This window comes from Hypanus sabinus, chromosome 11 (genome assembly GCF_030144855.1).
Source record: "Hypanus sabinus isolate sHypSab1 chromosome 11, sHypSab1.hap1, whole genome shotgun sequence".
Lineage (NCBI taxonomy): Eukaryota > Metazoa > Chordata > Chondrichthyes > Myliobatiformes > Dasyatidae > Hypanus > Hypanus sabinus.
The window spans coordinates 11,020,061-11,046,492 of NC_082716.1; the positions used below are offsets into that span (position 1 = coordinate 11,020,061).

Consider the following 26,432-nt stretch of genomic DNA (forward strand, 5'->3'; position numbering starts at 1 on the left):
CAAAGAAGCCGAAAGGGCCGCCAGACAAAGAGAAGAGGCTGCCAGAGAAGCCGAAATCCAGAAAGAAAGGGCCGCCAGAGAAGCCGAAGAGGCCGAAACCCAGTTGGAAATGACAAAAATATCGACAGAGTTGCATGTGCTGCAGCTAGAAGGAGAAGGAGAAGCTGCCAGGGTGAAAGCAGAGTACATAGAAGAAGCTGAAGGGTCGCGTGATCTGACCGAAACAAGTTCTGCTTTGGAAAGGACCAGACTGGAACGCACGAGCGACTATGTACAATATCAAGCAGACAGGCAGGCTCGTCTCCCCTCTCCATACCTATTCGATAACTTCCCCAGCTACGAGGAAGAGAATTTACCCTCGCGGCCCCGCGATGAAGTCAAGAATGAAAGAGCTGACAACCGATATACTTTGACACCAAAGTTACAAAGTTCGATGCGAAGAGACGCGGAGGTTGAATCCAGGATGGCAAATTCCATGAGAAACGTGCGTTCTCAGTCATATGAGCGCCAACGTACTTCTCCAGCCCGCATGCCGCTTGCAGCCGATCCCACGCTGCAGTATTTAGCACGACGGGATCTCGTCACTTCGGGACTGTACCAGTTTGACGATAAACCCGAAAATTACCGTGCTTGGCTCTCCACATTCACCAACGTGATTGACGGGGTCCAGCTCAGTGCAACCCAAAGGTTGGACCTTATGGCGAAATGGCTGGGGAAAGAATCACGCGACCAGGTGAGACGCATGCGTTCAGTGTACATCAACAAACCTGAGCTAGCCTTAAGCGAAGCGTGGGAGAGACTTTGGGAGAGATATGGGGCCCCCGACATTATTGAAGCGGCGCTATATCGACGTCTGGGAAACTTTCCTAAGGTGTCAGCCAAAGATCACTTTAAGTTAAGAGAATTCGGAGATTTACTCATGGAGATCCAAGGCGCCAAAGAAGATGGCTATTCAGCTGGTTTAGTATTCCTAGATACTCCATCCGGGATTAGACCAATTGTGGACAAACTTCCATTTGGGCTGCAGGACAAGTGGCTGACTGTTGCCTCAGAGTACAAGGAAGACCACGATGGTCGATTTCCTCCCTTTGAGCTCCTCACTAGGTTTGTGTGCAAGGAGGCGAAGAGGCGAAACGACCCTAGCCTTGTAGGTCCAGGAAGCAGTTCGATTTACACCAAGCCAGGCAGATCCGTTTCGAATGTTTTCAACATTGATAAACCCGTGTCAGTGCTCAAGACCGAAGCCCTTACAACTAACAACGACCCTGGCAAGTATTGTCCATTGCATAACAAACCTCACCCCCTGAAAGCATGCAGAATGTTTAGGGAAAAACCCCTTGAAGAGAGGACGGCTCTTCTCAAGGAGAAAAGAATATGTTTTAGATGCTGTTCCTCAACCTCTCACCTCGCCAGAGAGTGTACGATCGCCGTGAAGTGTCCGGAATGTGGCAGCCCAGATCACGTCGAGGCCATGCATCCCGACCTGTCACCACAAACCGAGAGCGCTCCTTCACCCCCACAACAGGACGGCGGGGAGGGAGAGGCTCACTCTAGGTCAATAGCTGTCAGCACGAACTGTACAGAAGTTTGCGGTCAAGCTCAGTCAAGTCGTTCTTGTTCCAAGATCTGCCTCACTAAGGTGTACCCTAAAGGAGCCAAAGACAAGGCCATCAAAGCCTATGTGATTCTGGACGATCAGAGTAATCGTTCACTAGTCAGTCCAGAGTTCTTTAAATTGTTCAACATTGAGAGTGAGCGGTTCCCATACTACCTCAAAACTTGCTCAGGCAACATGAAAACCCAAGGAAGGAAGGCAGAAGGCATCCAGATCGAGTCCCTGGATGGTAAAGTCGTCATCTGTCTCCCTCCGCTCTTAGAGTGCAACGAAATCATGAATAACCGCGCTGGGATCCCGACACCAAGTGCGGTGCTACACCAGCCGCATCTCCACCACATCGCCAAACACATCCCAGAACTGGATCCGAAAGCGGAAATACTCCTGCTATTAGGAAGAGATGTTATCCAGGTACACAAGGTTAGGCAGCAGATCAATGGACCACTCAACGCCCCCTTCGCGCAACGTCTGGATCTGGGCTGGGTGGTGATAGGAGAGGTGTGTCTCGGTGACGTACACAAACCGATGGTTAACACACTCAAGACCAATGTGCTAGAGAGTGGCCGCCATTCAATCTTTCAACCCTGCCCGAGTGTCCCGTGCATCAAGGAAGCACAACAAGGCGTTAACAAGCGCGAGGCAAGCGACGAGTCGCTGGGCCAGTCAGTCTTCGCTCTAACGAAGTATGACGACAAACTTGCACAATCAGCTCAAGATACCATTTCTTTAAAAACCGAAGACACCAAGGTCTTCAGAGATGAAGCAAATAATGGGGTTGCCCCATTGCCTATCAGAGAACCATGCCAGCGCTCACCAGATAACAAAGAGCAGGCAGTCAAACGGTTCACGTCCTTACTGAAAACCTGGAAAAGGAAACCTGAGATACAGCAACGCACCCGATTGGCCCACGAGGTACTGTGCACCCTAATGGCAGAGGTCACAGCCATTATAAACGCACAATCATTCCTACCTGTGTCTTCTGACCCAGAAAACCCCTTTATACTTTCGCCATCAACGCTCCTTACGCAGAAGGCAGGAGCACCTCCGCCACCAGGAGACTTTTCAGACAAAAAGCAATGGAGACAAGTCCAGGCTCTGGCAAATCAGTTCTGGCCTCGCTGGAGACAAAAATATCTACCTTTGTTGCAACAGAGACAAAAGTGGACAGAACCCCGCAGGAATCTTCAAGTTGAAGACTTAGTCCTGCTCAGGGACAAGCAAGCCGCTCGCAACAGCTGGCCAACGGCCAGAATCACTGCTACATTCCCTAGCGAGGATGGACATGTCAGGAAGATCGAATTGAAGACTACCAACCAAGGCGATGTGAAAATTTACCAAGGGCCAGTTACAGAAGTTATTCTACTTCTACCCAATGACTGATTAAGAGACTAAGTTTTGTACTCTGCTCATTGTGACCTTACGAAGGTCAAGCGGGGAGTGTGCTGTCTTTACGACAGTTATTTAGTTTATAATATTTTCGCTTAGTAATTCATTCAATAGTATTTTCTAGTTAGAATTAGAAGTGTTTAAAGTGTATTCATTGCATGTAAAATATATCGGCATGCGATGACGTCACATCCGGTTTCGCCGCGTCTTGTGGGAAAACACCGGTTTGAAATTAGCGCGAGGGTGGGGGCTTTCCACGAGGCTCACCTGAGCACAAGCAGTTTTGCAGGCATGAGAAATCACAGTGAGAGCAACGCTGTAAGTTAATAGATAATCGATATATTGAACTAAGATGTTAATGCTGATCCTGTTAGAGGTAACGACGGTAGATAATGTTTATGCTTTCGTTAGTTAAAGAGTCGCGGATAGTTTGCATGGAAGTGTATTTAAAGTAGTCAATGGAGCAGGTAAACTCTCCCTGTATACTGCACCTTAGTGTAATGTAGTTATAGTCACCTTTGCAAGTATTTACACTTGAAATGTGATATTAAGTAAGGAACAAATACTGTATCAATCTTGTATTGTTTTATCAACAGTTTTCACCATATGTTAATGTGAAGAGTGAACAGTAAATGGTTAATCTTACTGCGATCTGGTTTGCATTGGCTGTGGTTTATCCGGACGTTAAATTCGGCGTTTCGTTACACCCGAAGGAGAACGTTATATGTGCTGTCTTTACGACAGTTATTTAGTTTATAATATTTTCGCTTAGTAATTCATTCAATAGTATTTTCTAGTTAGAATTAGAAGTGTTTAAAGTGTATTCATTGCATGTAAAATATATCGGCATGCGATGACGTCACATCCGGTTTCGCCGCGTCTTGTGGGAAAACACCGGTTTGAAATTAGCGCGAGGGTGGGGGCTTTCCACGAGGCTCACCTGAGCACAAGCAGTTTTGCAGGCATGAGAAATCACAGTGAGAGCAACGCTGTAAGTTAATAGATAATCGATATATTGAACTAAGATGTTAATGCTGATCCTGTTAGAGGTAACGACGGTAGATAATGTTTATGCTTTCGTTAGTTAAAGAGTCGCGGATAGTTTGCATGGAAGTGTATTTAAAGTAGTCAATGGAGCAGGTAAACTCTCCCTGTATACTGCACCTTAGTGTAATGTAGTTATAGTCACCTTTGCAAGTATTTACACTTGAAATGTGATATTAAGTAAGGAACAAATACTGTATCAATCTTGTATTGTTTTATCAACAGTTTTCACCATATGTTAATGTGAAGAGTGAACAGTAAATGGTTAATCTTACTGCGATCTGGTTTGCATTGGCTGTGGTTTATCCGGACGTTAAATTCGGCGTTTCGTTACACCCGAAGGAGAACGTTACAGTGAAAAAGCGGCATTATCAGGTGTTTCAAGTGCTGCAATGTCAGCTCAATCCAGCATCAAGTCGACGCCGCCCAGCGACAAGGGCAGTAAACCGACATCAAGTAAGCCCACCCAGGCGTTATCAGGTGTTCCAAGTGCTGCAATGTCAGCTCGATCCGGGATCAAGTCGATGGCGCCCAGCGACAAGGGCAGTAGAACGACATCAAGTAAGTCCACACAGGCAAGAGCCAAGGCAGAAGCCGCCAAGGTGCGACTGCATTACGCCAAACAAGAGGCAGTTTTGAAAATGAAACTGGCCACCAAAGAAGCCGAAAGGGCCGCCAGACAAAGAGAAGAGGCTGCCAGAGAAGCCGAAATCCAGAAAGAAAGGGCCGCCAGAGAAGCCGAAGAGGCCGAAACCCAGTTGGAAATGACAAAAATATCGACAGAGTTGCATGTGCTGCAGCTAGAAGGAGAAGGAGAAGCTGCCAGGGTGAAAGCAGAGTACATAGAAGAAGCTGAAGTGTCGCGTGATCTGACCGAAACAAGTTCTGCTTTGGAAAGGACCAGACTGGAACGCACGAGCGACTATGTACAATATCAAGCAGACAGGCAGGCTCGTCTCCCCTCTCCATACCTATTCGATAACTTCCCCAGCTACGAGGAAGAGAATTTACCCTCGCGGCCCCGCGATGAAGTCAAGAATGAAAGAGCTGACAACCGATATACTTTGACACCAAAGTTACAAAGTTCGATGCGAAGAGACGCGGAGGTTGAATCCAGGATGGCAAATTCCATGAGAAACGTGCGTTCTCAGTCATATGAGCGCCAACGTACTTCTCCAGCCCGCATGCCGCTTGCAGCCGATCCCACGCTGCAGTATTTAGCACGACGGGATCTCGTCACTTCGGGACTGTACCAGTTTGACGATAAACCCGAAAATTACCGTGCTTGGCTCTCCACATTCACCAACGTGATTGACGGGGTCCAGCTCAGTGCAACCCAAAGGTTGGACCTTATGGCGAAATGGCTGGGGAAAGAATCACGCGACCAGGTGAGACGCATGCGTTCAGTGTACATCAACAAACCTGAGCTAGCCTTAAGCGAAGCGTGGGAGAGACTTTGGGAGAGATATGGGGCCCCCGACATTATTGAAGCGGCGCTATATCGACGTCTGGGAAACTTTCCTAAGGTGTCAGCCAAAGATCACTTTAAGTTAAGAGAATTCGGAGATTTACTCATGGAGATCCAAGGCGCCAAAGAAGATGGCTATTCAGCTGGTTTAGTATTCCTAGATACTCCATCCGGGATTAGACCAATTGTGGACAAACTTCCATTTGGGCTGCAGGACAAGTGGCTGACTGTTGCCTCAGAGTAAAAGGAAGACCACGATGGTCGATTTCCTCCCTTTGAGCTCCTCACTAGGTTTGTGTGCAAGGAGGCGAAGAGGCGAAACGACCCTAGCCTTGTAGGTCCAGGAAGCAGTTCGATTTACACCAAGCCAGGCAGATCCGTTTCGAATGTTTTCAACATTGATAAACCCGTGTCAGTGCTCAAGACCGAAGCCCTTACAACTAACAACGACCCTGGCAAGTATTGTCCATTGCATAACAAACCTCACCCCCTGAAAGCATGCAGAATGTTTAGGGAAAAACCCCTTGAAGAGAGGACGGCTCTTCTCAAGGAGAAAAGAATATGTTTTAGATGCTGTTCCTCAACCTCTCACCTCGCCAGAGAGTGTACGATCGCCGTGAAGTGTCCGGAATGTGGCAGCCCAGATCACGTCGAGGCCATGCATCCCGACCTGTCACCACAAACCGAGAGCGCTCCTTCACCCCCACAACAGGACGGCGGGGAGGGAGAGGCTCACTCTAGGTCAATAGCTGTCAGCACGAACTGTACAGAAGTTTGCGGTCAAGCTCAGTCAAGTCGTTCTTGTTCCAAGATCTGCCTCACTAAGGTGTACCCTAAAGGAGCCAAAGACAAGGCCATCAAAGCCTATGTGATTCTGGACGATCAGAGTAATCGTTCACTAGTCAGTCCAGAGTTCTTTAAATTGTTCAACATTGAGAGTGAGCGGTTCCCATACTACCTCAAAACTTGCTCAGGCAACATGAAAACCCAAGGAAGGAAGGCAGAAGGCATCCAGATCGAGTCCCTGGATGGTAAAGTCGTCATCTGTCTCCCTCCGCTCTTAGAGTGCAACGAAATCATGAATAACCGCGCTGGGATCCCGACACCAAGTGCGGTGCTACACCAGCCGCATCTCCACCACATCGCCAAACACATCCCAGAACTGGATCCGAAAGCGGAAATACTCCTGCTATTAGGAAGAGATGTTATCCAGGTACACAAGGTTAGGCAGCAGATCAATGGACCACTCAACGCCCCCTTCGCGCAACGTCTGGATCTGGGCTGGGTGGTGATAGGAGAGGTGTGTCTCGGTGACGTACACAAACCGATGGTTAACACACTCAAGACCAATGTGCTAGAGAGTGGCCGCCATTCAATCTTTCAACCCTGCCCGAGTGTCCCGTGCATCAAGGAAGCACAACAAGGCGTTAACAAGCGCGAGGCAAGCGACGAGTCGCTGGGCCAGTCAGTCTTCGCTCTAACGAAGTATGACGACAAACTTGCACAATCAGCTCAAGATACCATTTCTTTAAAAACCGAAGACACCAAGGTCTTCAGAGATGAAGCAAATAATGGGGTTGCCCCATTGCCTATCAGAGAACCATGCCAGCGCTCACCAGATAACAAAGAGCAGGCAGTCAAACGGTTCACGTCCTTACTGAAAACCTGGAAAAGGAAACCTGAGATACAGCAACGCACCCGATTGGCCCACGAGGTACTGTGCACCCTAATGGCAGAGGTCACAGCCATTATAAACGCACAATCATTCCTACCTGTGTCTTCTGACCCAGAAAACCCCTTTATACTTTCGCCATCAACGCTCCTTACGCAGAAGGCAGGAGCACCTCCGCCACCAGGAGACTTTTCAGACAAAAAGCAATGGAGACAAGTCCAGGCTCTGGCAAATCAGTTCTGGCCTCGCTGGAGACAAAAATATCTACCTTTGTTGCAACAGAGACAAAAGTGGACAGAACCCCGCAGGAATCTTCAAGTTGAAGACTTAGTCCTGCTCAGGGACAAGCAAGCCGCTCGCAACAGCTGGCCAACGGCCAGAATCACTGCTACATTCCCTAGCGAGGATGGACATGTCAGGAAGATCGAATTGAAGACTACCGACCAAGGCGATGTGAAAATTTACCAAGGGCCAGTTACAGAAGTTATTCTACTTCTACCCAATGACTGATTAAGAGACTAAGTTTTGTACTCTGCTCATTGTGACCTTACGAAGGTCAAGCGGGGAGTGTGCTGTCTTTACGACAGTTATTTAGTTTATAATATTTTCGCTTAGTAATTCATTCAATAGTATTTTCTAGTTAGAATTAGAAGTGTTTAAAGTGTATTCATTGCATGTAAAATATATCGGCATGCGATGACGTCACATCCGGTTTCGCCGCGTCTTGTGGGAAAACACCGGTTTGAAATTAGCGCGAGGGTGGGGGCTTTCCACGAGGCTCACCTGAGCACAAGCAGTTTTGCAGGCATGAGAAATCACAGTGAGAGCAACGCTGTAAGTTAATAGATAATCGATATATTGAACTAAGATGTTAATGCTGATCCTGTTAGAGGTAACGACGGTAGATAATGTTTATGCTTTCGTTAGTTAAAGAGTCGCGGATAGTTTGCATGGAAGTGTATTTAAAGTAGTCAATGGAGCAGGTAAACTCTCCCTGTATACTGCACCTTAGTGTAATGTAGTTATAGTCACCTTTGCAAGTATTTACACTTGAAATGTGATATTAAGTAAGGAACAAATACTGTATCAATCTTGTATTGTTTTATCAACAGTTTTCACCATATGTTAATGTGAAGAGTGAACAGTAAATGGTTAATCTTACTGCGATCTGGTTTGCATTGGCTGTGGTTTATCCGGACGTTAAATTCGGCGTTTCGTTACACCCGAAGGAGAACGTTATATGTGCTGTCTTTACGACAGTTATTTAGTTTATAATATTTTCGCTTAGTAATTCATTCAATAGTATTTTCTAGTTAGAATTAGAAGTGTTTAAAGTATATTCATTGCATGTAAAATATATCGGCATGCGATGACGTCACATCCGGTTTCGCCGCGTCTTGTGGGAAAACACCGGTTTGAAATTAGCGCGAGGGTGGGGGCTTTCCACGAGGCTCACCTGAGCACAAGCAGTTTTGCAGGCATGAGAAATCACAGTGAGAGCAACGCTGTAAGTTAATAGATAATCGATATATTGAACTAAGATGTTAATGCTGATCCTGTTAGAGGTAACGACGGTAGATAATGTTTATGCTTTCGTTAGTTAAAGAGTCGCGGATAGTTTGCATGGAAGTGTATTTAAAGTAGTCAATGGAGCAGGTAAACTCTCCCTGTATACTGCACCTTAGTGTAATGTAGTTATAGTCACCTTTGCAAGTATTTACACTTGAAATGTGATATTAAGTAAGGAACAAATACTGTATCAATCTTGTATTGTTTTATCAACAGTTTTCACCATATGTTAATGTGAAGAGTGAACAGTAAATGGTTAATCTTACTGCGATCTGGTTTGCATTGGCTGTGGTTTATCCGGACGTTAAATTCGGCGTTTCGTTACACCCGAAGGAGAACGTTATAGTGAAAAAGCGGCATTATCAGGTGTTTCAAGTGCTGCAATGTCAGCTCAATCCAGCATCAAGTCGACGCCGCCCAGCGACAAGGGCAGTAAACCGACATCAAGTAAGCCCACCCAGGCGTTATCAGGTGTTCCAAGTGCTGCAATGTCAGCTCGATCCGGGATCAAGTCGATGGCGCCCAGCGACAAGGGCAGTAGAACGACATCAAGTAAGTCCACACAGGCAAGAGCCAAGGCAGAAGCCGCCAAGGTGCGACTGCATTACGCCAAACAAGAGGCAGTTTTGAAAATGAAACTGGCCACCAAAGAAGCCGAAAAGGCTGCCAGACAAAGAGAAGAGGCTGCCAGACAAAGAGAAGAGGCCGCCAGAGAAGCCGAAACCCAGTTGGAAATGACAAAAATATCGACAGAGTTGCATGTGCTGCAGCTAGAAGGAGAAGGAGAAGCTGCCAGGGTGGAAGCAGAGTACATAGAAGAAGCTGAAGGGTCGCGTGATCTGACCGAAACAAGTTCTGCTTTGGAAAGGACCAGACTGGAACGCACGAGCGACTATGTACAATATCAAGCAGACAGGCAGGCTCGTCTCCCCTCTCCATACCTATTCGATAACTTCCCCAGCTACGAGGAAGAGAATTTACCCTCGCGGCCCCGCGATGAAGTCAAGAATGAAAGAGCTGACAACCGATATACTTTGACACCAAAGTTACAAAGTTCGATGCGAAGAGACGCGGAGGTTGAATCCAGGATGGCAAATTCCATGAGAAACGTGCGTTCTCAGTCATATGGGCGCCAACGTACTTCTCCAGCCCGCATGCCGCTTGCAGCCGATCCCACGCTGCAGTATTTAGCACGACGGGATCTCGTCACTTCGGGACTGTACCAGTTTGACGATAAACCCGAAAATTACCGTGCTTGGCTCTCCACATTCACCAACGTGATTGACGGGGTCCAGCTCAGTGCAACCCAAAGGTTGGACCTTATGGCGAAATGGCTGGGGAAAGAATCACGCGACCAGGTGAGACGCATGCGTTCAGTGTACATCAACAAACCTGAGCTAGCCTTAAGCGAAGCGTGGGAGAGACTTTGGGAGAGATATGGGGCCCCCGACATTATTGAAGCGGCGCTATATCGACGTCTGGGAAACTTTCCTAAGGTGTCAGCCAAAGATCACTTTAAGTTAAGAGAATTCGGAGATTTACTCATGGAGATCCAAGGCGCCAAAGAAGATGGCTATTCAGCTGGTTTAGTATTCCTAGATACTCCATCCGGGATTAGACCAATTGTGGACAAACTTCCATTTGGGCTGCAGGACAAGTGGCTGACTGTTGCCTCAGAGTACAAGGAAGACCACGATGGTCGATTTCCTCCCTTTGAGCTCCTCACTAGGTTTGTGTGCAAGGAGGCGAAGAGGCGAAACGACCCTAGCCTTGTAGGTCCAGGAAGCAGTTCGATTTACACCAAGCCAGGCAGATCCGTTTCGAATGTTTTCAACATTGATAAACCCGTGTCAGTGCTCAAGACCGAAGCCCTTACAACTAACAACGACCCTGGCAAGTATTGTCCATTGCATAACAAACCTCACCCCCTGAAAGCATGCAGAATGTTTAGGGAAAAACCCCTTGAAGAGAGGACGGCTCTTCTCAAGGAGAAAAGAATATGTTTTAGATGCTGTTCCTCAACCTCTCACCTCGCCAGAGAGTGTACGATCGCCGTGAAGTGTCCGGAATGTGGCAGCCCAGATCACGTCGAGGCCATGCATCCCGACCTGTCACCACAAACCGAGAGCGCTCCTTCACCCCCACAACAGGACGGCGGGGAGGGAGAGGCTCACTCTAGGTCAATAGCTGTCAGCACGAACTGTACAGAAGTTTGCGGTCAAGCTCAGTCAAGTCGTTCTTGTTCCAAGATCTGCCTCACTAAGGTGTACCCTAAAGGAGCCAAAGACAAGGCCATCAAAGCCTATGTGATTCTGGACGATCAGAGTAATCGTTCACTAGTCAGTCCAGAGTTCTTTAAATTGTTCAACATTGAGAGTGAGCGGTTCCCATACTACCTCAAAACTTGCTCAGGCAACATGAAAACCCAAGGAAGGAAGGCAGAAGGCATCCAGATCGAGTCCCTGGATGGTAAAGTCGTCATCTGTCTCCCTCCGCTCTTAGAGTGCAACGAAATCATGAATAACCGCGCTGGGATCCCGACACCAAGTGCGGTGCTACACCAGCCGCATCTCCACCACATCGCCAAACACATCCCAGAACTGGATCCGAAAGCGGAAATACTCCTGCTATTAGGAAGAGATGTTATCCAGGTACACAAGGTTAGGCAGCAGATCAATGGACCACTCAACGCCCCCTTCGCGCAACGTCTGGATCTGGGCTGGGTGGTGATAGGAGAGGTGTGTCTCGGTGACGTACACAAACCGATGGTTAACACACTCAAGACCAATGTGCTAGAGAGTGGCCGCCATTCAATCTTTCAACCCTGCCCGAGTGTCCCGTGCATCAAGGAAGCACAACAAGGCGTTAACAAGCGCGAGGCAAGCGACGAGTCGCTGGGCCAGTCAGTCTTCGCTCTAACGAAGTATGACGACAAACTTGCACAATCAGCTCAAGATACCATTTCTTTAAAAACCGAAGACACCAAGGTCTTCAGAGATGAAGCAAATAATGGGGTTGCCCCATTGCCTATCAGAGAACCATGCCAGCGCTCACCAGATAACAAAGAGCAGGCAGTCAAACGGTTCACGTCCTTACTGAAAACCTGGAAAAGGAAACCTGAGATACAGCAACGCACCCGATTGGCCCACGAGGTACTGTGCACCCTAATGGCAGAGGTCACAGCCATTATAAACGCACAATCATTCCTACCTGTGTCTTCTGACCCAGAAAACCCCTTTATACTTTCGCCATCAACGCTCCTTACGCAGAAGGCAGGAGCACCTCCGCCACCAGGAGACTTTTCAGACAAAAAGCAATGGAGACAAGTCCAGGCTCTGGCAAATCAGTTCTGGCCTCGCTGGAGACAAAAATATCTACCTTTGTTGCAACAGAGACAAAAGTGGACAGAACCCCGCAGGAATCTTCAAGTTGAAGACTTAGTCCTGCTCAGGGACAAGCAAGCCGCTCGCAACAGCTGGCCAACGGCCAGAATCACTGCTACATTCCCTAGCGAGGATGGACATGTCAGGAAGATCGAATTGAAGACTACCGACCAAGGCGATGTGAAAATTTACCAAGGGCCAGTTACAGAAGTTATTCTACTTCTACCCAATGACTGATTAAGAGACTAAGTTTTGTACTCTGCTCATTGTGACCTTACGAAGGTCAAGCGGGGAGTGTGCTGTCTTTACGACAGTTATTTAGTTTATAATATTTTCGCTTAGTAATTCATTCAATAGTATTTTCTAGTTAGAATTAGAAGTGTTTAAAGTGTATTCATTGCATGTAAAATATATCGGCATGCGATGACGTCACATCCGGTTTCGCCGCGTCTTGTGGGAAAACACCGGTTTGAAATTAGCGCGAGGGTGGGGGCTTTCCACGAGGCTCACCTGAGCACAAGCAGTTTTGCAGGCATGAGAAATCACAGTGAGAGCAACGCTGTAAGTTAATAGATAATCGATATATTGAACTAAGATGTTAATGCTGATCCTGTTAGAGGTAACGACGGTAGATAATGTTTATGCTTTCGTTAGTTAAAGAGTCGCGGATAGTTTGCATGGAAGTGTATTTAAAGTAGTCAATGGAGCAGGTAAACTCTCCCTGTATACTGCACCTTAGTGTAATGTAGTTATAGTCACCTTTGCAAGTATTTACACTTGAAATGTGATATTAAGTAAGGAACAAATACTGTATCAATCTTGTATTGTTTTATCAACAGTTTTCACCATATGTTAATGTGAAGAGTGAACAGTAAATGGTTAATCTTACTGCGATCTGGTTTGCATTGGCTGTGGTTTATCCGGACGTTAAATTCGGCGTTTCGTTACACCCGAAGGAGAACGTTATATGTGCTGTCTTTACGACAGTTATTTAGTTTATAATATTTTCGCTTAGTAATTCATTCAATAGTATTTTCTAGTTAGAATTAGAAGTGTTTAAAGTGTATTCATTGCATGTAAAATATATCGGCATGCGATGACGTCACATCCGGTTTCGCCGCGTCTTGTGGGAAAACACCGGTTTGAAATTAGCGCGAGGGTGGGGGCTTTCCACGAGGCTCACCTGAGCACAAGCAGTTTTGCAGGCATGAGAAATCACAGTGAGAGCAACGCTGTAAGTTAATAGATAATCGATATATTGAACTAAGATGTTAATGCTGATCCTGTTAGAGGTAACGACGGTAGATAATGTTTATGCTTTCGTTAGTTAAAGAGTCGCGGATAGTTTGCATGGAAGTGTATTTAAAGTAGTCAATGGAGCAGGTAAACTCTCCCTGTATACTGCACCTTAGTGTAATGTAGTTATAGTCACCTTTGCAAGTATTTACACTTGAAATGTGATATTAAGTAAGGAACAAATACTGTATCAATCTTGTATTGTTTTATCAACAGTTTTCACCATATGTTAATGTGAAGAGTGAACAGTAAATGGTTAATCTTACTGCGATCTGGTTTGCATTGGCTGTGGTTTATCCGGACGTTAAATTCGGCGTTTCGTTACACCCGAAGGAGAACGTTACAGTGAAAAAGCGGCATTATCAGGTGTTTCAAGTGCTGCAATGTCAGCTCAATCCAGCATCAAGTCGACGCCGCCCAGCGACAAGGGCAGTAAACCGACATCAAGTAAGCCCACCCAGGCGTTATCAGGTGTTCCAAGTGCTGCAATGTCAGCTCGATCCGGGATCAAGTCGATGGCGCCCAGCGACAAGGGCAGTAGAACGACATCAAGTAAGTCCACACAGGCAAGAGCCAAGGCAGAAGCCGCCAAGGTGCGACTGCATTACGCCAAACAAAGAGGCAGTTTTGAAAATGAAACTGGCCACCAAAGAAGCCGAAAAGGCTGCCAGACAAAGAGAAGAGGCTGCCAGACAAAGAGAAGAGGCCGCCAGAGAAGCCGAAACCCAGTTGGAAATGACAAAAATATCGACAGAGTTGCATGTGCTGCAGCTAGAAGGAGAAGGAGAAGCTGCCAGGGTGGAAGCAGAGTACATAGAAGAAGCTGAAGGGTCGCGTGATCTGACCGAAACAAGTTCTGCTTTGGAAAGGACCAGACTGGAACGCACGAGCGACTATGTACAATATCAAGCAGACAGGCAGGCTCGTCTCCCCTCTCCATACCTATTCGATAACTTCCCCAGCTACGAGGAAGAGAATTTACCCTCGCGGCCCCGCGATGAAGTCAAGAATGAAAGAGCTGACAACCGATATACTTTGACACCAAAGTTACAAAGTTCGATGCGAAGAGACGCGGAGGTTGAATCCAGGATGGCAAATTCCATGAGAAACGTGCGTTCTCAGTCATATGGGCGCCAACGTACTTCTCCAGCCCGCATGCCGCTTGCAGCCGATCCCACGCTGCAGTATTTAGCACGACGGGATCTCGTCACTTCGGGACTGTACCAGTTTGACGATAAACCCGAAAATTACCGTGCTTGGCTCTCCACATTCACCAACGTGATTGACGGGGTCCAGCTCAGTGCAACCCAAAGGTTGGACCTTATGGCGAAATGGCTGGGGAAAGAATCACGCGACCAGGTGAGACGCATGCGTTCAGTGTACATCAACAAACCTGAGCTAGCCTTAAGCGAAGCGTGGGAGAGACTTTGGGAGAGATATGGGGCCCCCGACATTATTGAAGCGGCGCTATATCGACGTCTGGGAAACTTTCCTAAGGTGTCAGCCAAAGATCACTTTAAGTTAAGAGAATTCGGAGATTTACTCATGGAGATCCAAGGCGCCAAAGAAGATGGCTATTCAGCTGGTTTAGTATTCCTAGATACTCCATCCGGGATTAGACCAATTGTGGACAAACTTCCATTTGGGCTGCAGGACAAGTGGCTGACTGTTGCCTCAGAGTACAAGGAAGACCACGATGGTCGATTTCCTCCCTTTGAGCTCCTCACTAGGTTTGTGTGCAAGGAGGCGAAGAGGCGAAACGACCCTAGCCTTGTAGGTCCAGGAAGCAGTTCGATTTACACCAAGCCAGGCAGATCCGTTTCGAATGTTTTCAACATTGATAAACCCGTGTCAGTGCTCAAGACCGAAGCCCTTACAACTAACAACGACCCTGGCAAGTATTGTCCATTGCATAACAAACCTCACCCCCTGAAAGCATGCAGAATGTTTAGGGAAAAACCCCTTGAAGAGAGGACGGCTCTTCTCAAGGAGAAAAGAATATGTTTTAGATGCTGTTCCTCAACCTCTCACCTCGCCAGAGAGTGTACGATCGCCGTGAAGTGTCCGGAATGTGGCAGCCCAGATCACGTCGAGGCCATGCATCCCGACCTGTCACCACAAACCGAGAGCGCTCCTTCACCCCCACAACAGGACGGCGGGGAGGGAGAGGCTCACTCTAGGTCAATAGCTGTCAGCACGAACTGTACAGAAGTTTGCGGTCAAGCTCAGTCAAGTCGTTCTTGTTCCAAGATCTGCCTCACTAAGGTGTACCCTAAAGGAGCCAAAGACAAGGCCATCAAAGCCTATGTGATTCTGGACGATCAGAGTAATCGTTCACTAGTCAGTCCAGAGTTCTTTAAATTGTTCAACATTGAGAGTGAGCGGTTCCCATACTACCTCAAAACTTGCTCAGGCAACATGAAAACCCAAGGAAGGAAGGCAGAAGGCATCCAGATCGAGTCCCTGGATGGTAAAGTCGTCATCTGTCTCCCTCCGCTCTTAGAGTGCAACGAAATCATGAATAACCGCGCTGGGATCCCGACACCAAGTGCGGTGCTACACCAGCCGCATCTCCACCACATCGCCAAACACATCCCAGAACTGGATCCGAAAGCGGAAATACTCCTGCTATTAGGAAGAGATGTTATCCAGGTACACAAGGTTAGGCAGCAGATCAATGGACCACTCAACGCCCCCTTCGCGCAACGTCTGGATCTGGGCTGGGTGGTGATAGGAGAGGTGTGTCTCGGTGACGTACACAAACCGATGGTTAACACACTCAAGACCAATGTGCTAGAGAGTGGCCGCCATTCAATCTTTCAACCCTGCCCGAGTGTCCCGTGCATCAAGGAAGCACAACAAGGCGTTAACAAGCGCGAGGCAAGCGACGAGTCGCTGGGCCAGTCAGTCTTCGCTCTAACGAAGTATGACGACAAACTTGCACAATCAGCTCAAGATACCATTTCTTTAAAAACCGAAGACACCAAGGTCTTCAGAGATGAAGCAAATAATGGGGTTGCCCCATTGCCTATCAGAGAACCATGCCAGCGCTCACCAGATAACAAAGAGCAGGCAGTCAAACGGTTCACGTCCTTACTGAAAACCTGGAAAAGGAAACCTGAGATACAGCAACGCACCCGATTGGCCCACGAGGTACTGTGCACCCTAATGGCAGAGGTCACAGCCATTATAAACGCACAATCATTCCTACCTGTGTCTTCTGACCCAGAAAACCCCTTTATACTTTCGCCATCAACGCTCCTTACGCAGAAGGCAGGAGCACCTCCGCCACCAGGAGACTTTTCAGACAAAAAGCAATGGAGACAAGTCCAGGCTCTGGCAAATCAGTTCTGGCCTCGCTGGAGACAAAAATATCTACCTTTGTTGCAACAGAGACAAAAGTGGACAGAACCCCGCAGGAATCTTCAAGTTGAAGACTTAGTCCTGCTCAGGGACAAGCAAGCCGCTCGCAACAGCTGGCCAACGGCCAGAATCACTGCTACATTCCCTAGCGAGGATGGACATGTCAGGAAGATCGAATTGAAGACTACCGACCAAGGCGATGTGAAAATTTACCAAGGGCCAGTTACAGAAGTTATTCTACTTCTACCCAATGACTGATTAAGAGACTAAGTTTTGTACTCTGCTCATTGTGACCTTACGAAGGTCAAGCGGGGAGTGTGCTGTCTTTACGACAGTTATTTAGTTTATAATATTTTCGCTTAGTAATTCATTCAATAGTATTTTCTAGTTAGAATTAGAAGTGTTTAAAGTGTATTCATTGCATGTAAAATATATCGGCATGCGATGACGTCACATCCGGTTTCGCCGCGTCTTGTGGGAAAACACCGGTTTGAAATTAGCGCGAGGGTGGGGGCTTTCCACGAGGCTCACCTGAGCACAAGCAGTTTTGCAGGCATGAGAAATCACAGTGAGAGCAACGCTGTAAGTTAATAGATAATCGATATATTGAACTAAGATGTTAATGCTGATCCTGTTAGAGGTAACGACGGTAGATAATGTTTATGCTTTCGTTAGTTAAAGAGTCGCGGATAGTTTGCATGGAAGTGTATTTAAAGTAGTCAATGGAGCAGGTAAACTCTCCCTGTATACTGCACCTTAGTGTAATGTAGTTATAGTCACCTTTGCAAGTATTTACACTTGAAATGTGATATTAAGTAAGGAACAAATACTGTATCAATCTTGTATTGTTTTATCAACAGTTTTCACCATATGTTAATGTGAAGAGTGAACAGTAAATGGTTAATCTTACTGCGATCTGGTTTGCATTGGCTGTGGTTTATCCGGACGTTAAATTCGGCGTTTCGTTACACCCGAAGGAGAACGTTATATGTGCTGTCTTTACGACAGTTATTTAGTTTATAATATTTTCGCTTAGTAATTCATTCAATAGTATTTTCTAGTTAGAATTAGAAGTGTTTAAAGTGTATTCATTGCATGTAAAATATATCGGCATGCGATGACGTCACATCCGGTTTCGCCGCGTCTTGTGGGAAAACACCGGTTTGAAATTAGCGCGAGGGTGGGGGCTTTCCACGAGGCTCACCTGAGCACAAGCAGTTTTGCAGGCATGAGAAATCACAGTGAGAGCAACGCTGTAAGTTAATAGATAATCGATATATTGAACTAAGATGTTAATGCTGATCCTGTTAGAGGTAACGACGGTAGATAATGTTTATGCTTTCGTTAGTTAAAGAGTCGCGGATAGTTTGCATGGAAGTGTATTTAAAGTAGTCAATGGAGCAGGTAAACTCTCCCTGTATACTGCACCTTAGTGTAATGTAGTTATAGTCACCTTTGCAAGTATTTACACTTGAAATGTGATATTAAGTAAGGAACAAATACTGTATCAATCTTGTATTGTTTTATCAACAGTTTTCACCATATGTTAATGTGAAGAGTGAACAGTAAATGGTTAATCTTACTGCGATCTGGTTTGCATTGGCTGTGGTTTATCCGGACGTTAAATTCGGCGTTTCGTTACACCCGAAGGAGAACGTTATAGTGAAAAAGCGGCATTATCAGGTGTTTCAAGTGCTGCAATGTCAGCTCAATCCAGCATCAAGTCGACGCCGCCCAGCGACAAGGGCAGTAAACCGACATCAAGTAAGCCCACCCAGGCGTTATCAGGTGTTCCAAGTGCTGCAATGTCAGCTCGATCCGGGATCAAGTCGATGGCGCCCAGCGACAAGGGCAGTAGAACGACATCAAGTAAGTCCACACAGGCAAGAGCCAAGGCAGAAGCCGCCAAGGTGCGACTGCATTACGCCAAACAAGAGGCAGTTTTGAAAATGAAACTGGCCACCAAAGAAGCCGAAAAGGCTGCCAGACAAAGAGAAGAGGCTGCCAGACAAAGAGAAGAGGCCGCCAGAGAAGCCGAAACCCAGTTGGAAATGACAAAAATATCGACAGAGTTGCATGTGCTGCAGCTAGAAGGAGAAGGAGAAGCTGCCAGGGTGGAAGCAGAGTACATAGAAGAAGCTGAAGGGTCGCGTGATCTGACCGAAACAAGTTCTGCTTTGGAAAGGACCAGACTGGAACGCACGAGCGACTATGTACAATATCAAGCAGACAGGCAGGCTCGTCTCCCCTCTCCATACCTATTCGATAACTTCCCCAGCTACGAGGAAGAGAATTTACCCTCGCGGCCCCGCGATGAAGTCAAGAATGAAAGAGCTGACAACCGATATACTTTGACACCAAAGTTACAAAGTTCGATGCGAAGAGACGCGGAGGTTGAATCCAGGATGGCAAATTCCATGAGAAACGTGCGTTCTCAGTCATATGGGCGCCAACGTACTTCTCCAGCCCGCATGCCGCTTGCAGCCGATCCCACGCTGCAGTATTTAGCACGACGGGATCTCGTCACTTCGGGACTGTACCAGTTTGACGATAAACCCGAAAATTACCGTGCTTGGCTCTCCACATTCACCAACGTGATTGACGGGGTCCAGCTCAGTGCAACCCAAAGGTTGGACCTTATGGCGAAATGGCTGGGGAAAGAATCACGCGACCAGGTGAGACGCATGCGTTCAGTGTACATCAACAAACCTGAGCTAGCCTTAAGCGAAGCGTGGGAGAGACTTTGGGAGAGATATGGGGCCCCCGACATTATTGAAGCGGCGCTATATCGACGTCTGGGAAACTTTCCTAAGGTGTCAGCCAAAGATCACTTTAAGTTAAGAGAATTCGGAGATTTACTCATGGAGATCCAAGGCGCCAAAGAAGATGGCTATTCAGCTGGTTTAGTATTCCTAGATACTCCATCCGGGATTAGACCAATTGTGGACAAACTTCCATTTGGGCTGCAGGACAAGTGGCTGACTGTTGCCTCAGAGTACAAGGAAGACCACGATGGTCGATTTCCTCCCTTTGAGCTCCTCACTAGGTTTGTGTGCAAGGAGGCGAAGAGGCGAAACGACCCTAGCCTTGTAGGTCCAGGAAGCAGTTCGATTTACACCAAGCCAGGCAGATCCGTTTCGAATGTTTTCAACATTGATAAACCCGTGTCAGTGCTCAAGACCGAAGCCCTTACAACTAACAACGACCCTGGCAAGTATTGTCCATTGCATAACAAACCTCACCCCCTGAAAGCATGCAGAATGTTTAGGGAAAAACCCCTTGAAGAGAGGACGGCTCTTCTCAAGGAGAAAAGAATATGTTTTAGATGCTGTTCCTCAACCTCTCACCTCGCCAGAGAGTGTACGATCGCCGTGAAGTGTCCGGAATGTGGCAGCCCAGATCACGTCGAGGCCATGCATCCCGACCTGTCACCACAAACCGAGAGCGCTCCTTCACCCCCACAACAGGACGGCGGGGAGGGAGAGGCTCACTCTAGGTCAATAGCTGTCAGCACGAACTGTACAGAAGTTTGCGGTCAAGCTCAGTCAAGTCGTTCTTGTTCCAAGATCTGCCTCACTAAGGTGTACCCTAAAGGAGCCAAAGACAAGGCCATCAAAGCCTATGTGATTCTGGACGATCAGAGTAATCGTTCACTAGTCAGTCCAGAGTTCTTTAAATTGTTCAACATTGAGAGTGAGCGGTTCCCATACTACCTCAAAACTTGCTCAGGCAACATGAAAACCCAAGGAAGGAAGGCAGAAGGCATCCAGATCGAGTCCCTGGATGGTAAAGTCGTCATCTGTCTCCCTCCGCTCTTAGAGTGCAACGAAATCATGAATAACCGCGCTGGGATCCCGACACCAAGTGCGGTGCTACACCAGCCGCATCTCCACCACATCGCCAAACACATCCCAGAACTGGATCCGAAAGCGGAAATACTCCTGCTATTAGGAAGAGATGTTATCCAGGTACACAAGGTTAGGCAGCAGATCAATGGACCACTCAACGCCCCCTTCGCGCAACGTCTGGATCTGGGCTGGGTGGTGATAGGAGAGGTGTGTCTCGGTGACGTACACAAACCGATGGTTAACACACTCAAGACCAATGTGCTAGAGAGTGGCCGCCATTCAATCTTTCAACCCTGCCCGAGTGTCCCGTGCATCAAGGAAGCACAACAAGGCGTTAACAAGCGCGAGGCAAGCGACGAGTCGCTGGGCCAGTCAGTCTTCGCTCTAACGAAGTATGACGACAAACTTGCACAATCAGCTCAAGATACCATTTCTTTAAAAACCGAAGACACCAAGGTCTTCAGAGATGAAGCAAATAATGGGGTTGCCCCATTGCCTATCAGAGAACCATGCCAGCGCTCACCAGATAACAAAGAGCAGGCAGTCAAACGGTTCACGTCCTTACTGAAAACCTGGAAAAGGAAACCTGAGATACAGCAACGCACCCGATTGGCCCACGAGGTACTGTGCACCCTAATGGCAGAGGTCACAGCCATTATAAACGCACAATCATTCCTACCTGTGTCTTCTGACCCAGAAAACCCCTTTATACTTTCGCCATCAACGCTCCTTACGCAGAAGGCAGGAGCACCTCCGCCACCAGGAGACTTTTCAGACAAAAAGCAATGGAGACAAGTCCAGGCTCTGGCAAATCAGTTCTGGCCTCGCTGGAGACAAAAATATCTACCTTTGTTGCAACAGAGACAAAAGTGGACAGAACCCCGCAGGAATCTTCAAGTTGAAGACTTAGTCCTGCTCAGGGACAAGCAAGCCGCTCGCAACAGCTGGCCAACGGCCAGAATCACTGCTACATTCCCTAGCGAGGATGGACATGTCAGGAAGATCGAATTGAAGACTACCGACCAAGGCGATGTGAAAATTTACCAAGGGCCAGTTACAGAAGTTATTCTACTTCTACCCAATGACTGATTAAGAGACTAAGTTTTGTACTCTGCTCATTGTGACCTTACGAAGGTCAAGCGGGGAGTGTGCTGTCTTTACGACAGTTATTTAGTTTATAATATTTTCGCTTAGTAATTCATTCAATAGTATTTTCTAGTTAGAATTAGAAGTGTTTAAAGTGTATTCATTGCATGTAAAATATATCGGCATGCGATGACGTCACATCCGGTTTCGCCGCGTCTTGTGGGAAAACACCGGTTTGAAATTAGCGCGAGGGTGGGGGCTTTCCACGAGGCTCACCTGAGCACAAGCAGTTTTGCAGGCATGAGAAATCACAGTGAGAGCAACGCTGTAAGTTAATAGATAATCGATATATTGAACTAAGATGTTAATGCTGATCCTGTTAGAGGTAACGACGGTAGATAATGTTTATGCTTTCGTTAGTTAAAGAGTCGCGGATAGTTTGCATGGAAGTGTATTTAAAGTAGTCAATGGAGCAGGTAAACTCTCCCTGTATACTGCACCTTAGTGTAATGTAGTTATAGTCACCTTTGCAAGTATTTACACTTGAAATGTGATATTAAGTAAGGAACAAATACTGTATCAATCTTGTATTGTTTTATCAACAGTTTTCACCATATGTTAATGTGAAGAGTGAACAGTAAATGGTTAATCTTACTGCGATCTGGTTTGCATTGGCTGTGGTTTATCCGGACGTTAAATTCGGCGTTTCGTTACACCCGAAGGAGAACGTTATATGTGCTGTCTTTACGACAGTTATTTAGTTTATAATATTTTCGCTTAGTAATTCATTCAATAGTATTTTCTAGTTAGAATTAGAAGTGTTTAAAGTGTATTCATTGCATGTAAAATATATCGGCATGCGATGACGTCACATCCGGTTTCGCCGCGTCTTGTGGGAAAACACCGGTTTGAAATTAGCGCGAGGGTGGGGGCTTTCCACGAGGCTCACCTGAGCACAAGCAGTTTTGCAGGCATGAGAAATCACAGTGAGAGCAACGCTGTAAGTTAATAGATAATCGATATATTGAACTAAGATGTTAATGCTGATCCTGTTAGAGGTAACGACGGTAGATAATGTTTATGCTTTCGTTAGTTAAAGAGTCGCGGATAGTTTGCATGGAAGTGTATTTAAAGTAGTCAATGGAGCAGGTAAACTCTCCCTGTATACTGCACCTTAGTGTAATGTAGTTATAGTCACCTTTGCAAGTATTTACACTTGAAATGTGATATTAAGTAAGGAACAAATACTGTATCAATCTTGTATTGTTTTATCAACAGTTTTCACCATATGTTAATGTGAAGAGTGAACAGTAAATGGTTAATCTTACTGCGATCTGGTTTGCATTGGCTGTGGTTTATCCGGACGTTAAATTCGGCGTTTCGTTACACCCGAAGGAGAACGTTATAGTGAAAAAGCGGCATTATCAGGTGTTTCAAGTGCTGCAATGTCAGCTCAATCCAGCATCAAGTCGACGCCGCCCAGCGACAAGGGCAGTAAACCGACATCAAGTAAGCCCACCCAGGCGTTATCAGGTGTTCCAAGTGCTGCAATGTCAGCTCGATCCGGGATCAAGTCGATGGCGCCCAGCGACAAGGGCAGTAGAACGACATCAAGTAAGTCCACACAGGCAAGAGCCAAGGCAGAAGCCGCCAAGGTGCGACTGCATTACGCCAAACAAGAGGCAGTTTTGAAAATGAAACTGGCCACCAAAGAAGCCGAAAAGGCTGCCAGACAAAGAGAAGAGGCTGCCAGACAAAGAGAAGAGGCCGCCAGAGAAGCCGAAACCCAGTTGGAAATGACAAAAATATCGACAGAGTTGCATGTGCTGCAGCTAGAAGGAGAAGGAGAAGCTGCCAGGGTGGAAGCAGAGTACATAGAAGAAGCTGAAGGGTCGCGTGATCTGACCGAAACAAGTTCTGCTTTGGAAAGGACCAGACTGGAACGCACGAGCGACTATGTACAATATCAAGCAGACAGGCAGGCTCGTCTCCCCTCTCCATACCTATTCGATAACTTCCCCAGCTACGAGGAAGAGAATTTACCCTCGCGGCCCCGCGATGAAGTCAAGAATGAAAGAGCTGACAACCGATATACTTTGACACCAAAGTTACAAAGTTCGATGCGAAGAGACGCGGAGGTTGAATCCAGGATGGCAAATTCCATGAGAAACGTGCGTTCTCAGTCATATGGGCGCCAACGTACTTCTCCAGCCCGCATGCCGCTTGCAGCCGATCCCACGCTGCAGTATTTAGCACGACGGGATCTCGTCACTTCGGGACTGTACCAGTTTGACGATAAACCCGAAAATTACCGTGCTTGGCTCTCCACATTCACCAACGTGATTGACGGGGTCCAGCTCAGTGCAACCCAAAGGTTGGACCTTATGGCGAAATGGCTGGGGAAAGAATCACGCGACCAGGTGAGACGCATGCGTTCAGTGTACATCAACAAACCTGAGCTAGCCTTAAGCGAAGCGTGGGAGAGACTTTGGGAGAGATATGGGGCCCCCGACATTATTGAAGCGGCGCTATATCGACGTCTGGGAAACTTTCCTAAGGTGTCAGCCAAAGATCACTTTAAGTTAAGAGAATTCGGAGATTTACTCATGGAGATCCAAGGCGCCAAAGAAGATGGCTATTCAGCTGGTTTAGTATTCCTAGATACTCCATCCGGGATTAGACCAATTGTGGACAAACTTCCATTTGGGCTGCAGGACAAGTGGCTGACTGTTGCCTCAGAGTACAAGGAAGACCACGATGGTCGATTTCCTCCCTTTGAGCTCCTCACTAGGTTTGTGTGCAAGGAGGCGAAGAGGCGAAACGACCCTAGCCTTGTAGGTCCAGGAAGCAGTTCGATTTACACCAAGCCAGGCAGATCCGTTTCGAATGTTTTCAACATTGATAAACCCGTGTCAGTGCTCAAGACCGAAGCCCTTACAACTAACAACGACCCTGGCAAGTATTGTCCATTGCATAACAAACCTCACCCCCTGAAAGCATGCAGAATGTTTAGGGAAAAACCCCTTGAAGAGAGGACGGCTCTTCTCAAGGAGAAAAGAATATGTTTTAGATGCTGTTCCTCAACCTCTCACCTCGCCAGAGAGTGTACGATCGCCGTGAAGTGTCCGGAATGTGGCAGCCCAGATCACGTCGAGGCCATGCATCCCGACCTGTCACCACAAACCGAGAGCGCTCCTTCACCCCCACAACAGGACGGCGGGGAGGGAGAGGCTCACTCTAGGTCAATAGCTGTCAGCACGAACTGTACAGAAGTTTGCGGTCAAGCTCAGTCAAGTCGTTCTTGTTCCAAGATCTGCCTCACTAAGGTGTACCCTAAAGGAGCCAAAGACAAGGCCATCAAAGCCTATGTGATTCTGGACGATCAGAGTAATCGTTCACTAGTCAGTCCAGAGTTCTTTAAATTGTTCAACATTGAGAGTGAGCGGTTCCCATACTACCTCAAAACTTGCTCAGGCAACATGAAAACCCAAGGAAGGAAGGCAGAAGGCATCCAGATCGAGTCCCTGGATGGTAAAGTCGTCATCTGTCTCCCTCCGCTCTTAGAGTGCAACGAAATCATGAATAACCGCGCTGGGATCCCGACACCAAGTGCGGTGCTACACCAGCCGCATCTCCACCACATCGCCAAACACATCCCAGAACTGGATCCGAAAGCGGAAATACTCCTGCTATTAGGAAGAGATGTTATCCAGGTACACAAGGTTAGGCAGCAGATCAATGGACCACTCAACGCCCCCTTCGCGCAACGTCTGGATCTGGGCTGGGTGGTGATAGGAGAGGTGTGTCTCGGTGACGTACACAAACCGATGGTTAACACACTCAAGACCAATGTGCTAGAGAGTGGCCGCCATTCAATCTTTCAACCCTGCCCGAGTGTCCCGTGCATCAAGGAAGCACAACAAGGCGTTAACAAGCGCGAGGCAAGCGACGAGTCGCTGGGCCAGTCAGTCTTCGCTCTAACGAAGTATGACGACAAACTTGCACAATCAGCTCAAGATACCATTTCTTTAAAAACCGAAGACACCAAGGTCTTCAGAGATGAAGCAAATAATGGGGTTGCCCCATTGCCTATCAGAGAACCATGCCAGCGCTCACCAGATAACAAAGAGCAGGCAGTCAAACGGTTCACGTCCTTACTGAAAACCTGGAAAAGGAAACCTGAGATACAGCAACGCACCCGATTGGCCCACGAGGTACTGTGCACCCTAATGGCAGAGGTCACAGCCATTATAAACGCACAATCATTCCTACCTGTGTCTTCTGACCCAGAAAACCCCTTTATACTTTCGCCATCAACGCTCCTTACACAGAAGGCAGGAGCACCTCCTCCACCAGGAGACTTCTCAGACATGGTTTTGTACACAAAGCAATGGAGACAAGTCCAGGCTCTGGCAAATCAGTTTTGGTCCCGCTGGAGACAGAAATATCTACCTTTGTTGCAACAGAGACAAAAGTGGACAGAACCCCGCAGGAATCTTCAAGTTGAAGACTTAGTCCTGCTCAGGGACAAGCAAGCCACCCGCAACAGCTGGCCAATGGCCAGAATCACTGTTACATTCCCTATCGAGGATGGACATGTCAGGAAGATCGAATTGAAGACTACCGACCAAGGCGATGTGAAAATTTACCGAGGGCCAGTTACAGAAGTTATTCTACTTCTACCCAATGACTGATTAAGAGA

General features: G+C 47.3%; 5 protein-coding genes across 7 annotated transcripts; all 5 read left to right on the forward strand.

The window, feature by feature from the left end:
* Positions 1-522: 522 nt before the first annotated feature.
* Positions 523-3,698, forward strand: LOC132401529 (uncharacterized). The gene is made up of 2 exons (XM_059983549.1): positions 523-3,319; positions 3,598-3,698. Exon 1 carries the CDS (start codon positions 530-532, stop codon positions 2,993-2,995), a length of 2,466 nt encoding a protein of 821 aa, XP_059839532.1. The 5' UTR covers positions 523-529; the 3' UTR covers positions 2,996-3,319; positions 3,598-3,698.
* A 1,653-nt stretch (positions 3,699-5,351) lies between these two features.
* LOC132401530 (uncharacterized) lies at positions 5,352-8,398 on the forward strand. The gene is made up of 2 exons (XM_059983550.1): positions 5,352-8,019; positions 8,298-8,398. The coding sequence occupies exon 1, from the start codon at positions 6,019-6,021 to the stop codon at positions 7,693-7,695; it is 1,677 nt and encodes a 558-aa protein (XP_059839533.1). The 5' UTR covers positions 5,352-6,018; the 3' UTR covers positions 7,696-8,019; positions 8,298-8,398.
* A 205-nt stretch (positions 8,399-8,603) lies between these two features.
* Positions 8,604-13,077, forward strand: LOC132401531 (uncharacterized). Of its 2 annotated transcripts, none has more exons than XR_009514598.1 (2): positions 8,604-12,698; positions 12,977-13,077. XR_009514598.1 is itself a non-coding variant. In XM_059983551.1 (2 exons), exon 2 carries the CDS (start codon positions 9,138-9,140, stop codon positions 12,372-12,374), a length of 3,237 nt encoding a protein of 1,078 aa, XP_059839534.1. In that variant the 5' UTR covers positions 8,643-8,692; positions 8,971-9,137; the 3' UTR covers positions 12,375-13,075. The 2 variants fall into 2 exon arrangements, 1 of the variants encoding a protein (XP_059839534.1); XM_059983551.1 differs by having other exon boundaries at positions 8,643-8,692; positions 8,971-13,075.
* Positions 13,078-14,075: 998 nt separating this feature from the next.
* On the forward strand, positions 14,076-17,757 carry LOC132401532 (uncharacterized). Its single transcript, XM_059983552.1, has 2 exons — positions 14,076-17,378; positions 17,657-17,757. Exon 1 carries the CDS (start codon positions 14,169-14,171, stop codon positions 17,052-17,054), a length of 2,886 nt encoding a protein of 961 aa, XP_059839535.1. The 5' UTR covers positions 14,076-14,168; the 3' UTR covers positions 17,055-17,378; positions 17,657-17,757.
* A 107-nt stretch (positions 17,758-17,864) lies between these two features.
* Positions 17,865-22,436, forward strand: LOC132401533 (uncharacterized). 2 transcript variants are annotated; one of them, XR_009514599.1, is made up of 2 exons: positions 17,865-22,057; positions 22,336-22,436. XR_009514599.1 is itself a non-coding variant. In XM_059983554.1 (2 exons), exon 2 carries the CDS (start codon positions 18,497-18,499, stop codon positions 21,731-21,733), a length of 3,237 nt encoding a protein of 1,078 aa, XP_059839537.1. In that variant the 5' UTR covers positions 17,865-18,051; positions 18,330-18,496; the 3' UTR covers positions 21,734-22,434. The 2 variants fall into 2 exon arrangements, 1 of the variants encoding a protein (XP_059839537.1); XM_059983554.1 differs by having other exon boundaries at positions 17,865-18,051; positions 18,330-22,434.
* Positions 22,437-26,432: the final 3,996 nt, after the last annotated feature.